A 19,563-nucleotide genomic window follows, 5' to 3' on the forward strand; every position below is an offset into this window, starting at 1 on the left:
GGTGGCTCAGTTGGTTAAGCGACTGCCTTCGGCTCAGGTCATGATCCTGGAGTCCCTGGATCGAGTCCCGCATCGGGCTCCCTGCTCGGCAGGGAGTCTGCTCCTCCCTCTGGCCCTCCTCCCTCTCATGCTCTCTGTCTCTCATTCTCTCTGTCTCAAATAAATAAATAAAATCTTTAAAAAAAAAAAAAAAAGATTTTGTCTTAAGCGTGGTCATCATGAGTTTGATTAGGAGGCACCCAGTGGAGTTTTGTGTTACCCTGTTGCTTATTCACTGAGCTTCTTGAATCTGTAAATTTATGTCTCACCAAATATTTAGCCATTATTTCTTTAAATATTTTCTCTGCCCCATACTTAACTCATCTCCTAGCATTCCAATCGCATAGAACTTAGACCTTGAGATACTATCCCACAAATCCCTAATTCCCATCCCATTCCCACTTTTCAGTGTTTTGTTTGTTCTTCAGATTGGATAATTTCTATCTACCTATCTTCAAGTTCCCTGACTCCTCTGTCCTCTCCATTCTGCTACTAAGCCCATCTACCGAAGCCTCTAATTTCAGATTGTGAGATAATAGAAAATACACCTATTGGTTCATGCCCCCAGTTCCTGACACAGAGCTCCTGAAACCCTTGTAAACTCCTAAGTGGTAACAGTACTAGGAACATCTTATATTCTAATGGGGTGACTCTGGGGGTGGGGGGGCTTGGTTCCTGGATTGGGGCTGGTCACCAGAAAGACCAAACCATGATTAGAAACTTGGAATTTTCAGCTCCCTCTCCCCATTTTCCAGAGAGGGGAAGGGGCTAGAAATGGAATTTATGATTGATCATGCCTCTGTGAGGAAGCCTCCGTAAAACCCCAATAGTACAGAGTTCGGGGAGCTTCCAGGTTGGTGAGCCCATCCACACTGGAAGGGTTATGCACTCAAACTCCACGGGGATACATGTTCCTGTGCTCGGGACCCTCCCAGACTTCCCCCTATATCTCTCTTCACGTGGCCATTAATCTGTACCCTTGATCGTTCCTTTAACAAACTGGTAGTGTTCTCCTGAGCTCCGTGAGCTGCTCTAGCAAATTAATCAAACCTGAGGAGGGGTAATGGGAACCTCTGATTTACAGCAAATGGGTCAGAAGCACAGGTGACCACCTGGACTTGTAACTGGCACTGGGGGGTGGGGGGTGGGGTGGAGAAAGTCTTGTGGGACTGAGCCTTTTACCTGGGGGATCTGACGCTATCTCCAGGTTGTGTGCATTTAAATTGTAGGACCCCCAGCGTGTCTCAGAATTGCTTGGCAGGGAAAACACCCCCACACATCTGGTGACCAGAAATGCTTTGAGTGTGGTGGTCATGTGAGAGGATAGGAGGCACACAGAGGGGGGAAGAACTGCCCCCGTCAGTATTGTATTTTTCAGTTCTAAAATTTCCACTCAGTCCTTTCAAAAGAATTCCTACTGCCCTGCTGAGATTTGCTATCTCAATATAAGATTTTTTTTTTTTTACACTCTTGAACACAATTTTATTAGCTGTTTTTAAAATCTTTGGAGATTCTTTTGGTCTCCTTTGCTTGTCTTTTGAGAATAAGCCATGTCTTTCTCTTTATTTGTATATTGAGTAATTTTGGATTATACCCTAAGCATTGTAACTGATATATAATTTATGATGTGTTGTAGAAACTCTGAATTCTGTTCTTTTCCTTTGAAAAATAATTATTTTTTAAATTATTATTTTTAAACAGGCAGTTAACTTGGCTGCACTCAACTACAAAGTGTCTCCCCTGCAGTGGGAAGTAGCTTAAATTTTAGTTATTTTGGCCTTGGCTGTGCATGAATAGCTCAGAGATCAGCCAGAGATTTGGGCAGAATTTATATACAGAATCTGGTAATCCTCTCTCTGGTTCTCTCTTTTCTGTTCTTTCCTTCCTCATGCTCAGACTGTGTTTGCTCCAAACCCTGTCCTCTGGATCTTCTAGCCAGCAAGACTATAGATTTCCCCTGGAGGTTTTATGGTGCCGCTGACCTCAGGCCCGAAGTGGTTAAACAAACAAAACCAGGAAACGCACCTAGTGTGGTGGCTTTCTTCCAGTGTTAACTCTCCTTCATTTCTGCAGCTTTCAGTCACTTTCAGTAGCTGGTTTTTTAAAGACTTTTCTCCAAGTTTATATTTTCTATTTGTGAAAGAGTTGGTTCAACTGGGGCTATTTGGCCCTGCCAGAAACCTGAAGTTATGTGGTTTCTCCCACAACATTATAAAATGAAATTTTCAAACATACTCCAAAGGTAAAAGAATTTATAGTGGTAACCTAGATTATACAGTTAAGTTTTCCTATATTTTATCATAACTCTGTCCATTAATACACCTTATTTCTATGCATTTCAAAGTAAACTGCACCCATTACTACTTGCCCCTAAATCCTTCAGCCATATGTATAACTAACTAGAGTTCAACAATTTAGTTTTTCTTTCAATGTAAAATTAGCACAAATGAATGGATATCTGACCTGTGCATTCTTTGAGTTTTTAAAAATCAACTTTAAAATTGAGCGATCATTTACAAGAAAAGTTACCAATTTGGTGTATAAATTCAAGGGGTTTTGTAAAATGTAACCAATGCCACAATCATGATAGAAACATTTCTGTTGCCCCAAAAGTTCCCTCATGCAGCCAATCCCCTCTCCTCACTCCTGAACTCATTTTTAAGGCCACCCAGTTCTACTTTGAGTGGGAGCCAGGGTGCCACTCCAAGAATAGGAATTAGAGACCAAGGAGAGAGGCCATCCACTGCTAAGTGTGTGCTGGAGGGCCAGAGAAGAATGTAATGGCAAGGCAGAGGCTGGGCTCTTTAGAAGTGTTCCCAGGCTGTCTCTAGAAAGGTGTTGAGTGGCTCAATGAGACCACACAGTCCATTCTTCTACCGAAAGGTGGATTCTGCCCATCCAAGCATAATTAAAGATGCCCATCTCTTGAGCCTGTTCTGGTATCAGAGTTCAGGAGGCAGGAGCTTGCTATCATGATCTTCAAGATTGCAACCTTAGGCAGGTTCCCATACCTCTTTGAGCCTGTTTTTTCATTTGTAAAATGAGCTTCCTCCAGGGGTAAAGTGCCAACTCACCCTTGGGGTTCACATTCACATGGACTCCTCAGTCCCACCCAACAGGCAGTGGGCAACGTGGATCCAGGACTTTTAGGACTGGAAGTCTGCAGGTCAGTTCTATGGAGTTATTGAGAGTGTTTGAGAGACTGGGTCCAGGGAGGCAGATTTCCTTGTGAATACGGTCCCCTTTCTGTGGAATCCTGGTTACCCTGCTGCAGCCAGGACTCAAACCTACCCGTCTTCCAGAAATGACTTTCATGAAGTAGTTTAGAAGCAGTATTTGTGGGAAAATGCTAATTTTTCAAAGACATGGGTTTATTTTCTACACTTGAATTACCATCTAAGTGCCCCAGAGAGAGACTGCCAATCCCAAGCACTTTTACTTTGAGAATGAAAATCATTACAACTTAGATTTATGGAGTTCTTGCCAGTGTTTAAGAGCACCCTTTGATTTGATTTGATTCATTTGATTCTTAAAACAATCCCATGAGATAGGATAGGTATGAGCCCCCACTTAACAGATGAGAAAATGAAGACTTAAAGGCATCACATGACTTGCCTAAGGTCTCATGGTGTGGACGGCAGAGCTGGGATCAGACAATTCTGAGTCCTGGGTGTCTTGGAGCTGAGTCACATTTCAGGCTTGTCAATCTCAAGCCATTATCCATGGAACTGTCTTCACTCAGCGTGATTGAACTAGCAAACCTGGGAAGGAATACATTATATATTGTAATCCTGAACACACTCATAAATATATAAATTGAAACAGTCATCTCACTTTGTGCCACAAGTATTTTCAGATTTTTCTACTAGATTTCATTGAAAACTGCTGGTCATGACTTCCTAAATTGATTTCATGATTCATTAAAATGTTGACTGGCAGTTTGAAAAATCAGCTTTAGCACACTCATTACAAGGGTTTGCTTATTTATGCAAATTTACGAGAAACTTGGACTTAGAAATTTCCTTCTTGGTTTACATTTGCTTTTAAATAAAATCTGCACACTCGCACACATTGTTTAAGGAAGAGCCATAAAAAGGTTCCTCTGGCACACTATTAATACTTCACCTAGAGATACTTCTTGCTCTGGAGTGGACTTCAGGCATTTTCCACTTGTCTTTGGAGGACTCCACCCCTGTACCCTTCTCATGAGGGGCAGTCCCCTAATCTGGAGTGCTTTTACCAGGGATGGACAGGTGACTTAACCGGGCCAATCAGGTGCATCAGGGGACTTGCTGGAGCTACTGGGAAAGAAGGTGTTTTGTTTGTTTTTTTAAAATAACCACCTGGAAGTAATGTGAGATCCTGGAGTGGGGTGGATATTTATCTCCAGCCTCCAGGTGGAGAAAGCTTGCTGGAGAATGGCGTCCATATTCCTGAAAGCGGATATTCTGGACCTGGAGACTGTTATGTTATGATCCTCTGGCTCCAGCATTTGCTAGACTCTGTTAGTCTTTTGTTGTTTATGCCTAATTAATCTGACTTTTGTAGCTGTAAAAGCATCCTAATGTATTCTTTCATAAAAATATTGAAAAATTATTGAATAGCAAATATGTAGGGGCTTTTACATTTTCATTATGTCAATTATCCGAAGAAAACAAAATCAGCATTCAGCTACCATAATGTTAAGTTCTAAAGGACCTATGAGTAAAGAGCTACCAAGAGCATGCACAGTGGTATCATCTGTGTCCTTGGGGCCAGATGGGAACACATACTAGTTGTGACCTTGAATTTTATTTTACCCTCCCTAAATGAGGTGTCACCTGCCCCACAGTGTAATGTATATAGTTACCTATAATTGATTATATCTAATAAATTCCCTATGGATGCAATTTATCCCTCACCTTTCCCTTCTGAGTTTCCCTGTGTATTAAAGACTGGTCCAGATGCCTTCCAGGTCTTAATCACCAGGTCTTAATCTGAAAACCTCACCACAAAGGGACCAGGGAACAATGCCTTAAAGTTTCAGTGGGGCTTCTGGTAGGCCTGAGAGAACAGAGCGTACTTGAGATGGACTTGCTTAGAACTCTGTCTTTACCCCGACTTGCATTGCTTTGGCCCCATGTCTGCTCACTACCCCTTGTCACTGCATAAGGCACCCTCCTTTCATTTCCTCGGCTGCCTTTTGCCCTCGTGCTCCCCAGCGTTTTCTATGCTGCCTTCTCTTTTGACACTTGGCATAATCCCTTCTGCTCTCTGCTTTAGGTCTAGTCCGTGGAAACACCAGGTTTCAGAGAAGTTAACAGAACGTACTTAACATGGCAATGTCTTCAGCTGTTGATGCTCACACTTCAAAGGAACCAGTTCCATGGTGAGGTTCTGGCTTTAATAAATCAGTGATTCAGGGGGCGCCTGGGTGGCTCAGTCGTTAAGCGTCTGCCTTTGGCTCAGGTCATGGTCCCAGGGTCCTGGGATTGAGCCCCACATCGGGCTCCCTGCTCAGCGGGAAGCCTGCTTCCCCCTCTCTCACTCCCCCTGCTTGTGTTCCCTCTCTCACTGTTTCTATCAAATAAATAAAATCTTAAAAAAATAATAAAAAAAATAAATCAGTGACTCAGGCCTGCATGCTAATGCAGCATTTAGCGGTTAATTTTATGGACCCACAGCTGGTTCGGTCATGCCAACTAGGATTTGCTGTTCCAGCGGATGAAGGTGTACCTGGTTTTGTAGCTACTGTTACACATCCTATATGCAAGGCCCGCTCCTTGGCTGGAGCTTGGGAACGTCTGCCACACTTGTGCCTGGTTCCTCATAGCAGTAGTCCCCAGGTTCAAATCCCAGCTCTGCCCTTGCCAGCTGTGTGACTTTGGACAAATAATCTTAGTTTCCCCATCTGTAAAATGGCTGTGGTAATAACAGCACTGGGCTATTATGATTTGGTTCGTTAATACACAGAAAACACAAACATTACCTGGCACACACCAAGTGCTCCGCACTCGCTGGTCAGTGTTCCTACGGGGACCAGTAGAGGGTCTGGGCTCAGAGGTGGCCACCTGTCTCCATGTTGGGTTCTGGCTGTGGGCACTGCTAGCATTCTCCCAGGAGCAAATGGCTGCACATTACCCCTTAAGACCTGTAACTTACTAGCTGCTAAAAATGCAGTAAGAAAATGTAGTTTTGTTTGTAGTACTTTTTTTGGCCTGGATATTGCTTGAAAAAAGTGAACTACTAAACTTGGAAAATTTGTCAAAAATGTTATAGTGGGATCCATGCATACATGTAGTTAGCACATTATCAACAGAATTTTAGATTTAATCCTATATAATATTTAAGCTATTTTATTTCTGCCATTGAGTTCCAGCACTTTGGCCATCATACTTTGTCATCATAATGAATAGCATTCATCAGTACAATTACTACATTTTATGAATGTAAATAAAGAGTGCCTATCTAACCTTCTTCTTTGAGGTATTCACCAGTCAAAACCAAGTACTTTCAAGGAAGGGGTTACAACTCTGATTTTTCAGTTACGAGGGAGGAAGTAAAATGTCCTAAGATTTGAACCAAATATCCAGATCATCCAAAAATGGTTTCAAAATGGACTAATCTGTCATTTCCCTAGAAAGTAAACTAATTTTATGTGGAAAAAAGTTGTGACAAAATGGAATCTAAGGTCCTTATTTTCAGCATACCAAATCTGATACAGAAACCATATGTGCTGGAAGTCACATATGTAACTTCTATTAAGGAGAACTATTTAACTTCTACATAAGAATCCAGGAAAACAAAGCTGGGCTCCACCGTGGAACCTTATGGATATTATTTCATGGAAGGCTAATGTGAGGCTTCAATGTAAAGCATGTAAGCACAGGAGTCAAGACATAGAAAGAGCTCAGGAAACATTGGCTATTACAATATGTGGAAAAAATACAGCCTCCCAAATCAGTGAATTTTAAGGACGATTTGTACCAACTATAGTTAAAACCAGGCAGCCTTTCTCAGGAATGTGATAAAAAATAATTTAGACCAACTCTTGGTCTCAGTTCAGGTTGTGATCTCAGGCTTGTGAGACCAAGCCCCGCGCCGGGCTCTGAGCTCAGGGCAGATTCTGCTTGTTTCTCTCTCCCTCTCGCTCTCTAAAATAAATGAATCTTAAAAAAATTTTAAAAACCTCTCCCTCCTTCACCCCACAAAAGCAGCTGGTGGAAGACCCATTCCTCTCTTCATAAGAGTATGTGGGAGGTGGAGGGGACACGGAATCCTCCTGCCAAAACGGCAAGTGACTTAAGTTGCTACATGTAGGGACTGACAATTTTCTGCCTTAAAATGTTTTAGGACTCTTAAACTCTCATTCAGAATATTCTGCTGAAATTCATCTAGTATGAAGATCTCATTCAGACTTTTGGCTACATGTCCATCTCTGTAAAAGAATGTTAGGTAAGCTTTCCAAAGATCAAGAGAAAACTCCCCAAAACGGCAGCAGTTCCTTTTGTCCGCATGCTGAGACGCTCCTTAATCAGCTAGTAAGTCTCCTGTAATAGACCTTTATGAAGCGGCAGGAAGTTGAATTGTGATGTGGATGTTTACCCTCAGCATGTACACAGTCACTGGCTGGTGTTTCCAGATCTGAAGCAGGAAGAGGTGGTGGGGGAAGAAAGGATAAAAGGCAGCAGTGGGGTGGCTGGGTGATGGACACTGGGGAGGGTATGTGCTATGGTGAGCGCTGTGAATTGTGTAAGACTGATGAATCACAGACCTGTACCTCTGAAACAAATACATTATATGTTTAAAAAAAAAAGGAGGAAGGGAAAAATGAAGGGGGGGGAACTCGGAGGGGGAGACGAACCATGACAGACTGTGGACTCTGAGAAACAAACTGAGGGTTCTAGAGGGGAGGGGGTGGGGGGATGGTTTAGCCTGGTGATGGGTATTAAAGAGGGCATGTACTGAATGGAGCACTGAGTGTTATACACAATCATGGAATGCTACATAAAAAATAAAAAGATGGCAGGCAGCTACCTGCAGACACAAGGGTGAGGTGAGCGCTCCTCGAGTCAGGGAGAAATAATTGTTAAACCCCAACCTAGAATAATGGAAGTAATTTCCTCAAGCATTAGCAGGCAACGTTTGATGATGGTTTTTTGTAGCACTCTGGGTAATTCAGTTCCATTTAAAAAAGGACCAGATGGGGCAGAACTGCTTGCTTTTTGGGTTCCCATGTTGATTATTCTTGGGGCATTGTTTTCCATGTGTGCGATCAACTATGCCCAGAAAGCTCATGTTATGACCCTATGCTGGCCTGCCTTCCCCCAGCCCATGCTGACCAGGGTAAGGGGCACAGAAGGCTGCTGTTAGCAGTTGGGCCTGGACACCCAGAGTGCATAACCCTTGGTCATGGGCTTCCCCTAATGTTACCTTGATGTACCTAGCCACCCATTCTACAGAACTTGTCTGTTTCCAGATGGGCCCCTTTGGGTCCCCACTGGGTGTAGAGGAATGTTACTTGGAAGTATGGCCCATGAACCAGAACTGGTCTGTGAGGAGTACAGAAAATAAGCATTTAGAAACTTCCATTGTAATCTGACAGTGCTGTAACATTCAAGCACCTGATTCTGTATTCTATAAAAGTGTCCACAATACACCAGAGGAGTAAAAACTGTCTCTGTCACATACCATGCTGCCTGGGAGCTTGGGCCACCTGGCAGGAAACAAACTGTGGATGCTGCCAGACCTGGGTTCAAATACTGGTGAGAGCACTTTCTGGAAGTATGACCTTGCATAATCACTTCACCTTTTTGAGTCCCGATTTCCTTATCAGGAAAATGAGGATAATCCTAATGGGTCAACCGTAGCAACGGCAAGCACAGTCACTGGACGGTTCTCATGCTGTGCAGGCTTGGAGTATCTTCACGCATTCACTCACCACTCTCCATCATCCTCTGTGAGGAGTATTACCACCACCACCCGCATTTTACAGTTGAGGGGACCAACGCACAGAGAAGGTAAATAACCTGGTCTAGTCACACAGCCGTTAAGTGGCAGAGCTGGGATTCAAACTTTGGCAGTCTGACTTCAGCTCTGAGCTCCAACCCACTCTGCAGTGATGTGGATCAGATGAACAACGTACCTGTGTGACCTACTCTGCCCAGGGACTGCTGTCGATCTGCCACTGTCCTCTCGAGTGGCTGAACCCACCCTGCAGAGCCCAGGCTTTCTGAGTCCTGTTGCAGAGCAGGAAGACTGCTCACCGTCGTGGGGACACTGGTGAGACACTTCCTTGGTGCTGCCCCATCCCCACCCAGGATGGGACCACCATGCTGGGGAGAATCTCGGGTCCCCTGCCAGGCCTTTGGACACACAGACTGCCGGGCACGCACTCTGGGCCAGCCCTGGACGCCTTCCCACTGCCTTCCTGGCTCATGTGATAGAGGGTTTGCATGTTCTGGGAAGTAGAAGGCAGGGTCATGAAAGGTCTAAGCCTTAGTTTAACCAGCTCACTACACAGGTAAGATGAATAATTCAGTGGCTTTTCAACTTTTAAAGCAGTGTGAGCATGCATACACACACACATAATCCCAGACAATACCCTTTACAGAATCCCAAAATATAGAATAGGTAAAGTGGAGTTTGTGACAGGAGAAGGGTGGAGGGTCTGCAGCTGTCTTCCCAGACTTTTCTACAACAGCACCCCCGCTCTGCCCTGCCAGGTCCTAAGGTGAAAATTGTAGGCCTGAAGAATAGTCCAAAAAGCTATCTTCAGAAATCTTTCAAAATTAGTATTCAACACTCTTCAAAGTTGTAAGATAGAGAGGCTGGAGACAAACTGGAAATCAGCCTCATGTAGAAAAGGAGGTCTAAATCCTCATAGGAGAACGTGATTCCTAAGTATGAAGGACATACGTACATAAAGCGAAGACATTCACAACTTTGACCCAAACCAGCTGTGATGTGGGGGACATCCTAAGCCTTTCTGGGTCTCCGTTCCCTTGCTTGTGAACTGAAGGCACCAAATAAGGTTACCTTTCAGGGTTCCTTGCAAGTAAGATACTTGTGATTTTATATGGTTCTGTGAGCAGTCTTTTCTGGAAACTTGGGGGCAGGGGGATGAAAGACACCCATCTGTTCCAGGGAATGGGTGAGGAAATGGCAGGACACATCTGTAAGCAGAGGCAGCCAGCATGGCGCCCGGATGAAAAGGCTCGTGAAGCTGTAGGACGATGAGAGGCAGTAGGACTCGGTGCATCTGAAGGGTAGTCACACCGACCTCCGTGACAGAGGCCAGGAACATCTGCAGACTCAGGGCCAGCAATCCCAAGACAACACTCAGAAAGTGGAGGGCTGGGTGATAATCAAATGATCACATTCTTCCCCTGACAAGTTTTATTGAATGAAGAGCACCTTTCAGGATGGAAGGAATACAACACACATAGTCAATCTTCACTTTGGAAGCGTGAACACCATCATGAAATTCCATATATCACTTTGAGGATGACTTTGTCTATACTCAACATTGTCGAGTTTGATAGCTTTCATTCCAAAGCTTAAAAAAGTGAATTAAGAAAATAGATTTTTTAGTGACACTGTTAATGACCACTGAAAGTATAACCAGCATACATGTTCACAAGAGTGAGCTATGCAGAGTTTTGTTAGGGGTGTAGATAAAACTTTAAGAGTGAACATCCGGTACAAATTAGAACGTCTATTATTTGGGGCTTGAGGTCTTAAACCTAAATTTCAGAGTGCTTTAAGATTCTCAGGAGGGAACCCACATATTCCCATGTGTATCTGGTGCTTTGGTATAAGGAATGTTCCAAATCCATGGCCGATCTGGGGAAAAAACAAACAAACCACATTATATATGTATAATACTTATTTGAACAGGATTACAAAAAATTCACTTACCTGATAGGATAAAACCACCCATGTGTTTACCTGATAGGATAAAACCACCACGTTTACACATTTTTAAGAACCCCTCTTTTTAACCCCTCTTTTTAACCCCTCTTTTTAAAGATTTATGAGAGTGAGTGCCCGTGAGCACACATGGGGGTGGAGGGGAGAGGGAGAATGAATCTCAAGCTGACTCCGTGCTGAGCCCAGAGCCCAATGCGGGGCTCAATCTCCCGACCATGAGATCACAACCCGAGCCAAAACCAAGAGTCAGACGCTTAACCAACTGCACCACTCAGCCACCCCCTTAAGAACCCTTTCTGAACCAACCCCAGACAACAGCCCATTTCAGACAGTGGCTACTGGCAAAAGTTCATGCTAAGAAACAGGCAAGTGAACATGGAAGCAGGCCAGCAGAAACCAGGGTGTACATCCTGGCTTGCTGCTTATATTGACCAGTCACTTCGCCTCTGTCAGCCTCAGTGTCCTTCTGTGTACCTGACTGTGGTGCGGTCAGGAGGGGAAGTGAGATATAAACGCACGCAGTGTCCGAGAGCATCCCGCAGAGAGAGAACCTCACAAAGGGCAGCTATTATCTCTTACAACGCTGGAGAAACCAACAGTAACAGATGGCACACTGCTCTCAGCGGGTCATGGTCACATATAATCGAGAGGCCTGGGGCCAGCTCCACGAAATGGTTTTGTTCTGTTCCTTAAGGCTAATAATTGATGAGGCATGAAGGTCTCTGTATAATGACTGCAGACCAATGGTGAAGCAAGCAACATGCCTTGGTAGGACACAAGGGAGAGAACACTAAAGACCTAGGTTCAGGTCCTGCCCTCATCCTTTTCTGCAAACTCGGGAAAACACTGGGATCTTGGCCTCGGGTTCCTCAGCTGTGAAATGGGAATTAGCTACATAAGCAACCTCTCAGGAGGATTGTGAAACATAACTGAGAAAACACCTGTGGAAGTTCCTGGCATGTTGCAGGTGCTCAATAACCATGAACTTTCCCCCCTTTTAACTGGGGTTTCAGAAACTGAAAAAAATCAGAACAAATCACTTTTACCATGCATAACTACTGCTAGAATCAAACCAATTCTAAAGAACCATAATAGTAGGGGTAGGGTGTAAATAGGTTGCTAGGGTTAAGAATCAATCCCCACATAACTGGCCCGAAGAGGAGGAGAGCTACAACTCTGAAGGGGTGAATGCTTACAGTAAGGCGGCCACGCGGCACCATCGGCAGAAACAGCCGCCCAGCACCGCCAATGTGCTCTCGGGGAAGCTTTCTCCTCTTCCTGAATAGAGGCAGAGCGCAGCTCGGAGGACGGCCTGGCAAACAAAGGGAGGCTCTCCTCACACCTCACGGTGCTGAATAATGGCTGCACCAGCATGCAAACAGCAGGACCCAGCAGATGTGTGGGGAAAGAAGGCCGAAGATGGCAACAAGTCATCAGAACCCTGTTCTCTTGTCTTCGGCGTTGAGATGGTGTGAGAGCCTGAAGCAAGCTTGTTAAGCCTGAGAGAGAGCCATAATCCAGGGCCTGTGTGACACACTTCATCAAAGGCTGAAGGTTTGGCAGTGCTGGAGACCCCCCACAGCTCCCCACTGGCCTGAGCAAACCACTGGCTCTCTTCCACGGGGGACACGGTCTTCTGTGGCTGGACTTCTCCCATCTTTTCTTGCAGACTGCTCCATTGGGTAACATCAGCTCTACTTCATCCCCAAGGCAAAGGACACCCCGATCCTTGCTATGGCAGTAGCTATTAGACTCTTCACTGAGGCAGCATCTTCGAGACCACCACTGCATTTATTCCTCTCCCTCACAATTAGCCAACAATGACCAAGTAAGGTGACTATCCGCTGGCAAATCCCTGGACACACTGCTCGATAAATGAGCAAATGTCTCCGCCTGCGGGCTGACCATTTGCCATGCCGGCTGAAAGGTTCACCACTACCTGGAGAGAGAGACGCAAAAAGGCTAACAGGAAGGTAAGAGGTGGTTGTGACTCTGTTGTCTTTTGACCATTACTGAAGTCAGCATTCACACTTACTGGCTTAGATGAAAGCCTATTTGAAGCAATCCTCCTAAATTGTCCCATGAAAGAAAAACTTGCCTCATGAAATAGTCCTGCATATATCTGAAATATCTGTCGAGTGCTGGTTAGATGCCAGGTACTCTGCTAGACAAAGTGGGGGTCCTCTCAGTTTACAGTCCAGGGGGACAGACAGACGAGCAAGCAGACCGTGGTGCCAGAATTCTGAACTTGACCGCCGTCAGCGCAGTGGTTCCCGAACCTGGCTGATGTGAGAACTGCTGGAGCATTTCCCCAGAGCTCACCTCAAGGGAGTTTGTTTCCATCCGTCTGTGCTGGGGCCTGGCATTACACATTCTTATCAAGTTCTAAAGGCGATCTTAACACAATCAGAGTTTGAGATCAGAGGCTAAATGGGATGAGCTTTTTCCTGTGATATAATGGAAGGATTTAAAACAGGAGTGTGACAAGATGAGAGGTGCGTGGCAGCAGGGGAGAAGATGATGTCCACTGGGAGGGGACCAACACCAGGGAGATGAATAGGCAGTGCAGTCTAGGTGAGACACAGTGAGGCCAACATTAAGGCCATGGCAGGAAGGCTGGGGATGAGGGGACAACCAAGGGGTTTTCTGTCTATTCCATCTGTCCCTGTGGTCGGTCAGTTGAGGACTGCGTGCACCTGACATCTCTAACTCCAGAACTCAGCTCTCTGTGGGGAGGTGGCACAGTGTGACGGTAAAGGGGTCATGGACATGGCAGACATGGGGCCCTGACCAAGTTGACCCAAGTGCTTAGGTTCCTTGTCTATAAAGTAGGGGTTATATTAGTAGTGGTATCATGGGGGTAGTGAGGATTCAATAAACTCAGGTCAAGTGCTCATAGCAGTTCCTGGCACATAATAAGTACTTGATGAGTGCTAGCTGCTATAATATTATAATGACCACTACTCTCAACTCACAGTGGGTGAGGATTGTCATTATTCCATATGCTGTGTAGGTTCACCAGGTTTTTTAACAGCCAGACAAACCCAAGTACAATACCCCATTCTACTTATCCAGGAAATAAGCTCTTTGCTCTAATCCTCTAAGAAATGGCCCTTGTGTTAAACAGGCCTCGACCCCCATGTCCAAACACCCATACACACATTTCCCACTGTCTTCAGGGGAACTTGAATCCTACCTATAGAAGCCACTGTCTGTCACCTGAGCAATCACCTTTAATTCTTTCCTTCTATCAGGCACAGACTATGTTTGTATATGGCCTGTGTGTGATCCCAAAGAGAAGAACTAATGAGAAGATTTCTGATGCCACTTTACCTTAGCCTACTCTGAAATCAACGAATGGATAAAAGACTTGCCAGCTTGCAATACAAAGGAAAGCTCTGAAATATTTTACACTGGGTTACTGACCTAGTAGAGATGCAATCTTTGGTAATTGTGATTCCAGTGTTATCTGAAACCCATTAACTCTCTTTTCTGTGACGATCTCCCATATTAATCCGTGACTAAAAAAAGCACAAGAGAACAATCTATCCAGTGGGAGGAAGTATAATTCAAATTGCTAAAAACCAAATACTGATTTCAATACCATCTGATAAAATTACTTTTTACTTTGATAATTTCAGATTTCCTTAATGTTTCTGTTTACAAAGTAATTTTAAAAGCTAAGCTGGAAGTTTGTGTCAGGCTTCTGTTTGTACTATGAAACAAAGATTTTATTAAAGGAGATGATCAAAATCATGTCTAAAAACCTTTCCTGGTTCTCTCATTAAAAAAAAAAATCCTCATTTCTAAAGATCTTTCAAAAACAGGTCCTTGAAAATTAAGCATATCAACAACGATTTTAAGTGACTTACTTATTTTGCATTTTCTTTGGATTAGAAAGTTAAATCAGCTTTGTTTCCCTTACATACTTTATGAATCAGTCTCTACTATTTAGCAATAATTATGAGAGGTCTAGACTGAAGTTGTTTATTCCTGTACTATCTAAATTCAAGGAATTATTTCAAATGAATCAAGCAGTAGGGGGAATGGTTACATTATCTGGGAACCAATGGTTTAAAGCACTTTAGAGGATTATATACACTACATATATGCTAAATCTAGATCAGGTGTATCTCATGTGCCAAGTAGGTTTTAATGACCTCTCCTACTGAGCAATTACATATACAGCTAATTAGCTTAGTTCTAGACATTTAAAACTTAAATTCTAAAATATACTAAACCTGCAAAAGATACAACTTGGCAGATACCACCTTAACCAATTGATCAATACTGACTTCATCAGTAATCAGGCAGATTGTTATCATGTGACTCCTTATATGATGCACTAAGAAAAACAACATCTCTTCTGTGGTGTTCTTGGCAAAAGTGCACACTCTGGACCTACTTACAAAAAAACAATGGGCAAACCAAACATACAATGTCCCTCACCGTCTATAAAATAACTGGCCTATGCTCAGCAAAGTGTCAGTATCATGAAATGCACAAAAATCTTGTGGCACTATTCCACATTAATGGAGACTAAAGAGAGTGATGAACAAATGTGACATGTAACCTGAAACTTCCCTTTTGCTATAAAGGACATTACTGGGGCAACAGATGAAATCTGAATAAATTCTATAGATGATAGTATTCAATCAATGTTAATTCCTGATTTTGGTAACTGTACTGTGGCTATGTAAGATAATGTTTTTAAGAAATATATATTGAAGTATTTAAAAATTGCAAACATCATGTTTACAACTTTCAAATGGATCAGAAAAAAGTTAACATGAGAAAGAAGGATTATGTAAATATTATAAAATATTCACATTTGGAGAACCTGGGTGAAGAGAATATGGGAATTCCTTGTACTTAGAACTTTTTTCTAAATCTGAAATTATGACAAAAAATAAAAAAAAATACTACAGTTGATTCTTGAACAACGTGAGTTTAACTGCACAGGTCCACTCACACGTGGGCTTTTTTCCCAATAAATATACATACATTACTTAAGTGTATTTTCTCTTCCTTATAATTTTCATTTTCTTTTCTCTAGCTTACTTTATTGTGGGAATACAGTGTAAAATACATATAACATACAAAATATGTGTTGACTGTTTATGTTATCAGTAAGGCTTCTGGTCAACAGTAGGCTATTAGTAGTTAAGTTTTTGGGGAGTCAAAGGTTATATGCAGATTTTCAACTGCACTGGGGGTCAGTGTCTCTACTCCCGGCATTGTGCAAGGGCCAACTGTATACATATTACCATGTGTATTTAAAAAAAAGGAGACAAAAAACACCAAAAAACAACCCAGATCATTTAACATAACTGAAGTCTCTGAAGCTCTGTATGTTCAATTATTCTTAAATTTGACATGTAATTTATTCTTTAAGTCCAAATAAGATAGGCTTTACTTAACCTTACCTTGTTTACCCGCTTTATAGTGTATCAGAGAATACAAAGAATGTAAGCTAAAAAGGGAGTACGAAGCAGATGCCTCTGGCATATAATAGCTCAGGAGAGATCACATACTGGTCTATTTTATTCTTTTCCGGCTCAGGGTCACACAGCAAGTGGGACATATGGAAATAAGATTTAAAATGTTGGTGATTTTGCTTTATAAAAGATTTTTTTTCCTCAACGTCAGACGGGTAATGTGCCGAGGTCGTAACAAGGTTTGAGGGAGGCGCGTGGCGTGCGTGTCACACACTGGCGTGAACACCCAATCATCACACTTATGAACTACAAAAGGACCTAAAGATTTCCTTTAAAACTACAACTCCTATTAGTCAAATGAGTTTGGTTAGGTATAACTTTTCAGGTGAAGAGTAATTTCAGCTCCGTAAGGCCAGGGATTTGTGTCTGTCTTGTTCACAGACATATTCCAAGTACCTAGACAGTGACTGCACGCAGCAGGTTCTTAGTAATACATCTGTGGAGAGAACAGATAAGCAGCAAGTACTGTGTAAAGCAAGGTGTACCTGCAGCTCTGTCTGTTTTGCTTTATTATTTGATCAATTTCTTGGTTTCAGGGATGTCTGCTGGTATCTTTCAATAAACTGTAATTTGTTCACAGCAATGTATTTCTTTGCTAAGCTTTCTGTATAGTCCTCAGATTTTAAAAAATAACGAACAAGATCTTATACATGTTACAGTGGTTTGAAAACCATTTTCAAACAAAGTGCTTTTGAAATGTTCTTAATCACTCACTTTTCCAAATCTTAGACTTCTTTCTTCTAGTCCGTAGGATTCCCTTGAATGCCGGGATTCATGTCATGCCAGTGATATGATATCTGAGTGACTGGCATTATTCTGCATGTTACTGAAGCAGTGTGGAAGGTAAAACTGTACTAATAAAAAATAAAATGCTCCAGTCTCTCTCGTATCTATCTTTCAAAGGAAATGTATAAACCCAGAAAACTTCGCTAAACAATGGAAAACATTCTGCTTACTGGCCAAATAAAAGATTCATTGTTACAGAGTCTAAGATACTACCCAGTTGGAAACTTTTAAATTCTTGAGAATGCTTTTCCTATCAAAACTGAAGGGACCTCAGGATATTTTTAAGGCTCCTCTATCTCTTTCATTCTTGCTTTCAAAGTCCTTTGGAGATTAGGATTAAGTGGAGGAGGTGGAATTCCAGCCAAGGTTCTGGGCTGGGCGTGGGAAGTACAGAGCCCAAGGCCAGACCACAGGAAGTCAAACTCAGTCAGTCCATGGTCCTCCGTCCCCACCTCCACTAAGCTTATTCAGAACTCAGGTTTAAGGAGGAAAGAAAAAAAGAAAAAGAAAGGAATACGAACAGACAGTAGGAGAAAAAACAAAGGTACAGCATAAAGCTGGAAGGTGGAAGGAGAGGTTTTCACCGTCAGGTCCTGTGACGCTGGGTGGGTTTAGGGACTGTCCTACATGGGCCTTAGGCTCTTTTCATCCTCCGCTCAGCAAGGGGAAGGGGAGAAAATGAACACTGGTCCATTATTACACGCCAGGAACTGAACTGGATATTCTAAATAACAGAAACAACAGCTAATGTCTAGTGACTGCTAACTCTGCACCAGAGACTGTGTTAGGTACTTTACAGATAACATCTTGGTTACTTTTTTCAACAAACTCTATGAAGTAGGCACTCTTATTTTCCCACTTTACAAATAGAGACACTAAGGCCTAGAGAAAGCAAATAACTGCCCAAGGTCACTTAGGTTGCAAGGTTGGCACAAACACAGCCTAGTTCTAAAGCACTATTTTTCACTTGTGTGTGGGGGTGGGGGGGTGGGGAGGGGGTTGGGAGGAGACAGATTCCCTGAAATTCTGATAAAACTGATATAATCTTGCTAGTGAAAAATGAAGATGCATAAATATACAACAAATTTAGAGGACTCAATATACATAAATTGGAAAGAAGGAAAAAAGAACACCTTCTGAAACTTGCTATCAATATGACTGATTATAGCTCTATAAAGTCACCTACCAGAGGCAGCTGCACCCTAGACAGCATGAGACTATATGGACACATCTGACAAAGTTAATACTATCGAAGAAACAGGTCCACTGGAAGGGGAAGATCTGGTTTACCACCAAAACCAGAAAGGACAAGTGAGGGTGAGGAAGTACCTAGAACCCATCTAACACTGTCCAGGGAAGAAAGGGACCCAGTGGGCAGGGCTGACTCTGTTAGGGAATCAGAGATTTTGGAATATTAATGGAGTGATGTCATTAAAACTTTCCAAACAAAAACCAAATTTTCCCTGTTCAGATTCAGAATTTACTCAAAAATCATTGACTATAATCTGGCTATCTGTGTAGGCATCTATCTTCCAGGGGAAAATAATGCTGGTTGTAATAGGACCTTTTGCCATTTTAAATTAATAAGCATGTCCTGATTATACATCTGCTCCTGTGTGAGTCTGGGAAGTGTGAACTTGCTTTAAAGACAGATATTCTAGGGCTAAGACAAGTGCAGCCTGTGGGGCTGGGTCAGACCTGGGATGGAGCTGGTCCCACTCATGCTGGCCAGCTTTCTTCCAAAAACATGAACCTGAACCAATGTTCCAACGACTTTCTATTACGAAAAATACTTGGTCACTGCCTTTAAGAAAGTCATAGTCTAGGGCAGCCTGGCGATCTCCCCTTTAAGAGGATGGGAGGTATCTGTGAAGTCAAAATTATTTTCATCAAGATATTAAGCCATTATTTGTCATCTTCACTTCTTGTGAGTGTACAGAGGCTTTGTGACAGGATATTGCAACAGAGCAGCTATGATAATTCAGCAGTCTTTCATTAACCCAGATAGTAAAGAGGCCTGCCTGCAAAAATTGTAAATAATGCCACCTTCCTCACCTTTTTCTGGAAATAGTTAAAAAAAAAAAAATTACATATATATATAATAGGTTTATTATTTTTAAAAACTAATATAAAAAATTCTTGGTTTTGAGTTCTAATATAGTACTCTCAACAGATATAAAAACCCATGTAAGTAAAAGCTCCTTGTGGTCCTTAATGATAAGAGTGCAGAGAGTTTCCTGAACCAACCAGTTTGAGAACGATAGCTGTAGTGGCCCCAGACAGGGCAGCGAAGGGGCCTCCACAAACCTGCATTTCCAAAGTATTCCCT

The 19,563-nt window shown here is 42.8% G+C and overlaps 1 protein-coding gene and 1 pseudogene across 1 annotated transcript in view; both read right to left on the minus strand.

Annotated features, from left to right (window-relative positions):
- Positions 1 to 10,398: 10,398 nt before the first annotated feature.
- TDP1 (tyrosyl-DNA phosphodiesterase 1) overlaps positions 10,399 to 19,563 on the minus strand; it is a 70,212-nt gene continuing 61,047 nt past the window's right edge. Inside the window, exons 15-16 of the mRNA XM_081829740.1 lie at positions 12,856 to 12,889; positions 10,399 to 10,904 (exon numbers count right to left, since the gene is read on the minus strand). Coding sequence (XP_081685866.1) covers positions 10,771 to 10,904; positions 12,856 to 12,889 — 168 coding nt within the window. The 3' untranslated portion in view covers positions 10,399 to 10,770. The remainder of the gene's footprint in view (positions 10,905 to 12,855; positions 12,890 to 19,563) is intronic.
- Positions 16,594 to 16,706, minus strand: LOC115937812 (small nucleolar RNA U13; annotated as a pseudogene).

Source organism: Leptonychotes weddellii, chromosome 9, assembly GCF_054177405.1.
Source record: "Leptonychotes weddellii isolate Sample4059 chromosome 9, ASM5417740v2, whole genome shotgun sequence".
NCBI lineage: Eukaryota > Metazoa > Chordata > Mammalia > Carnivora > Phocidae > Leptonychotes > Leptonychotes weddellii.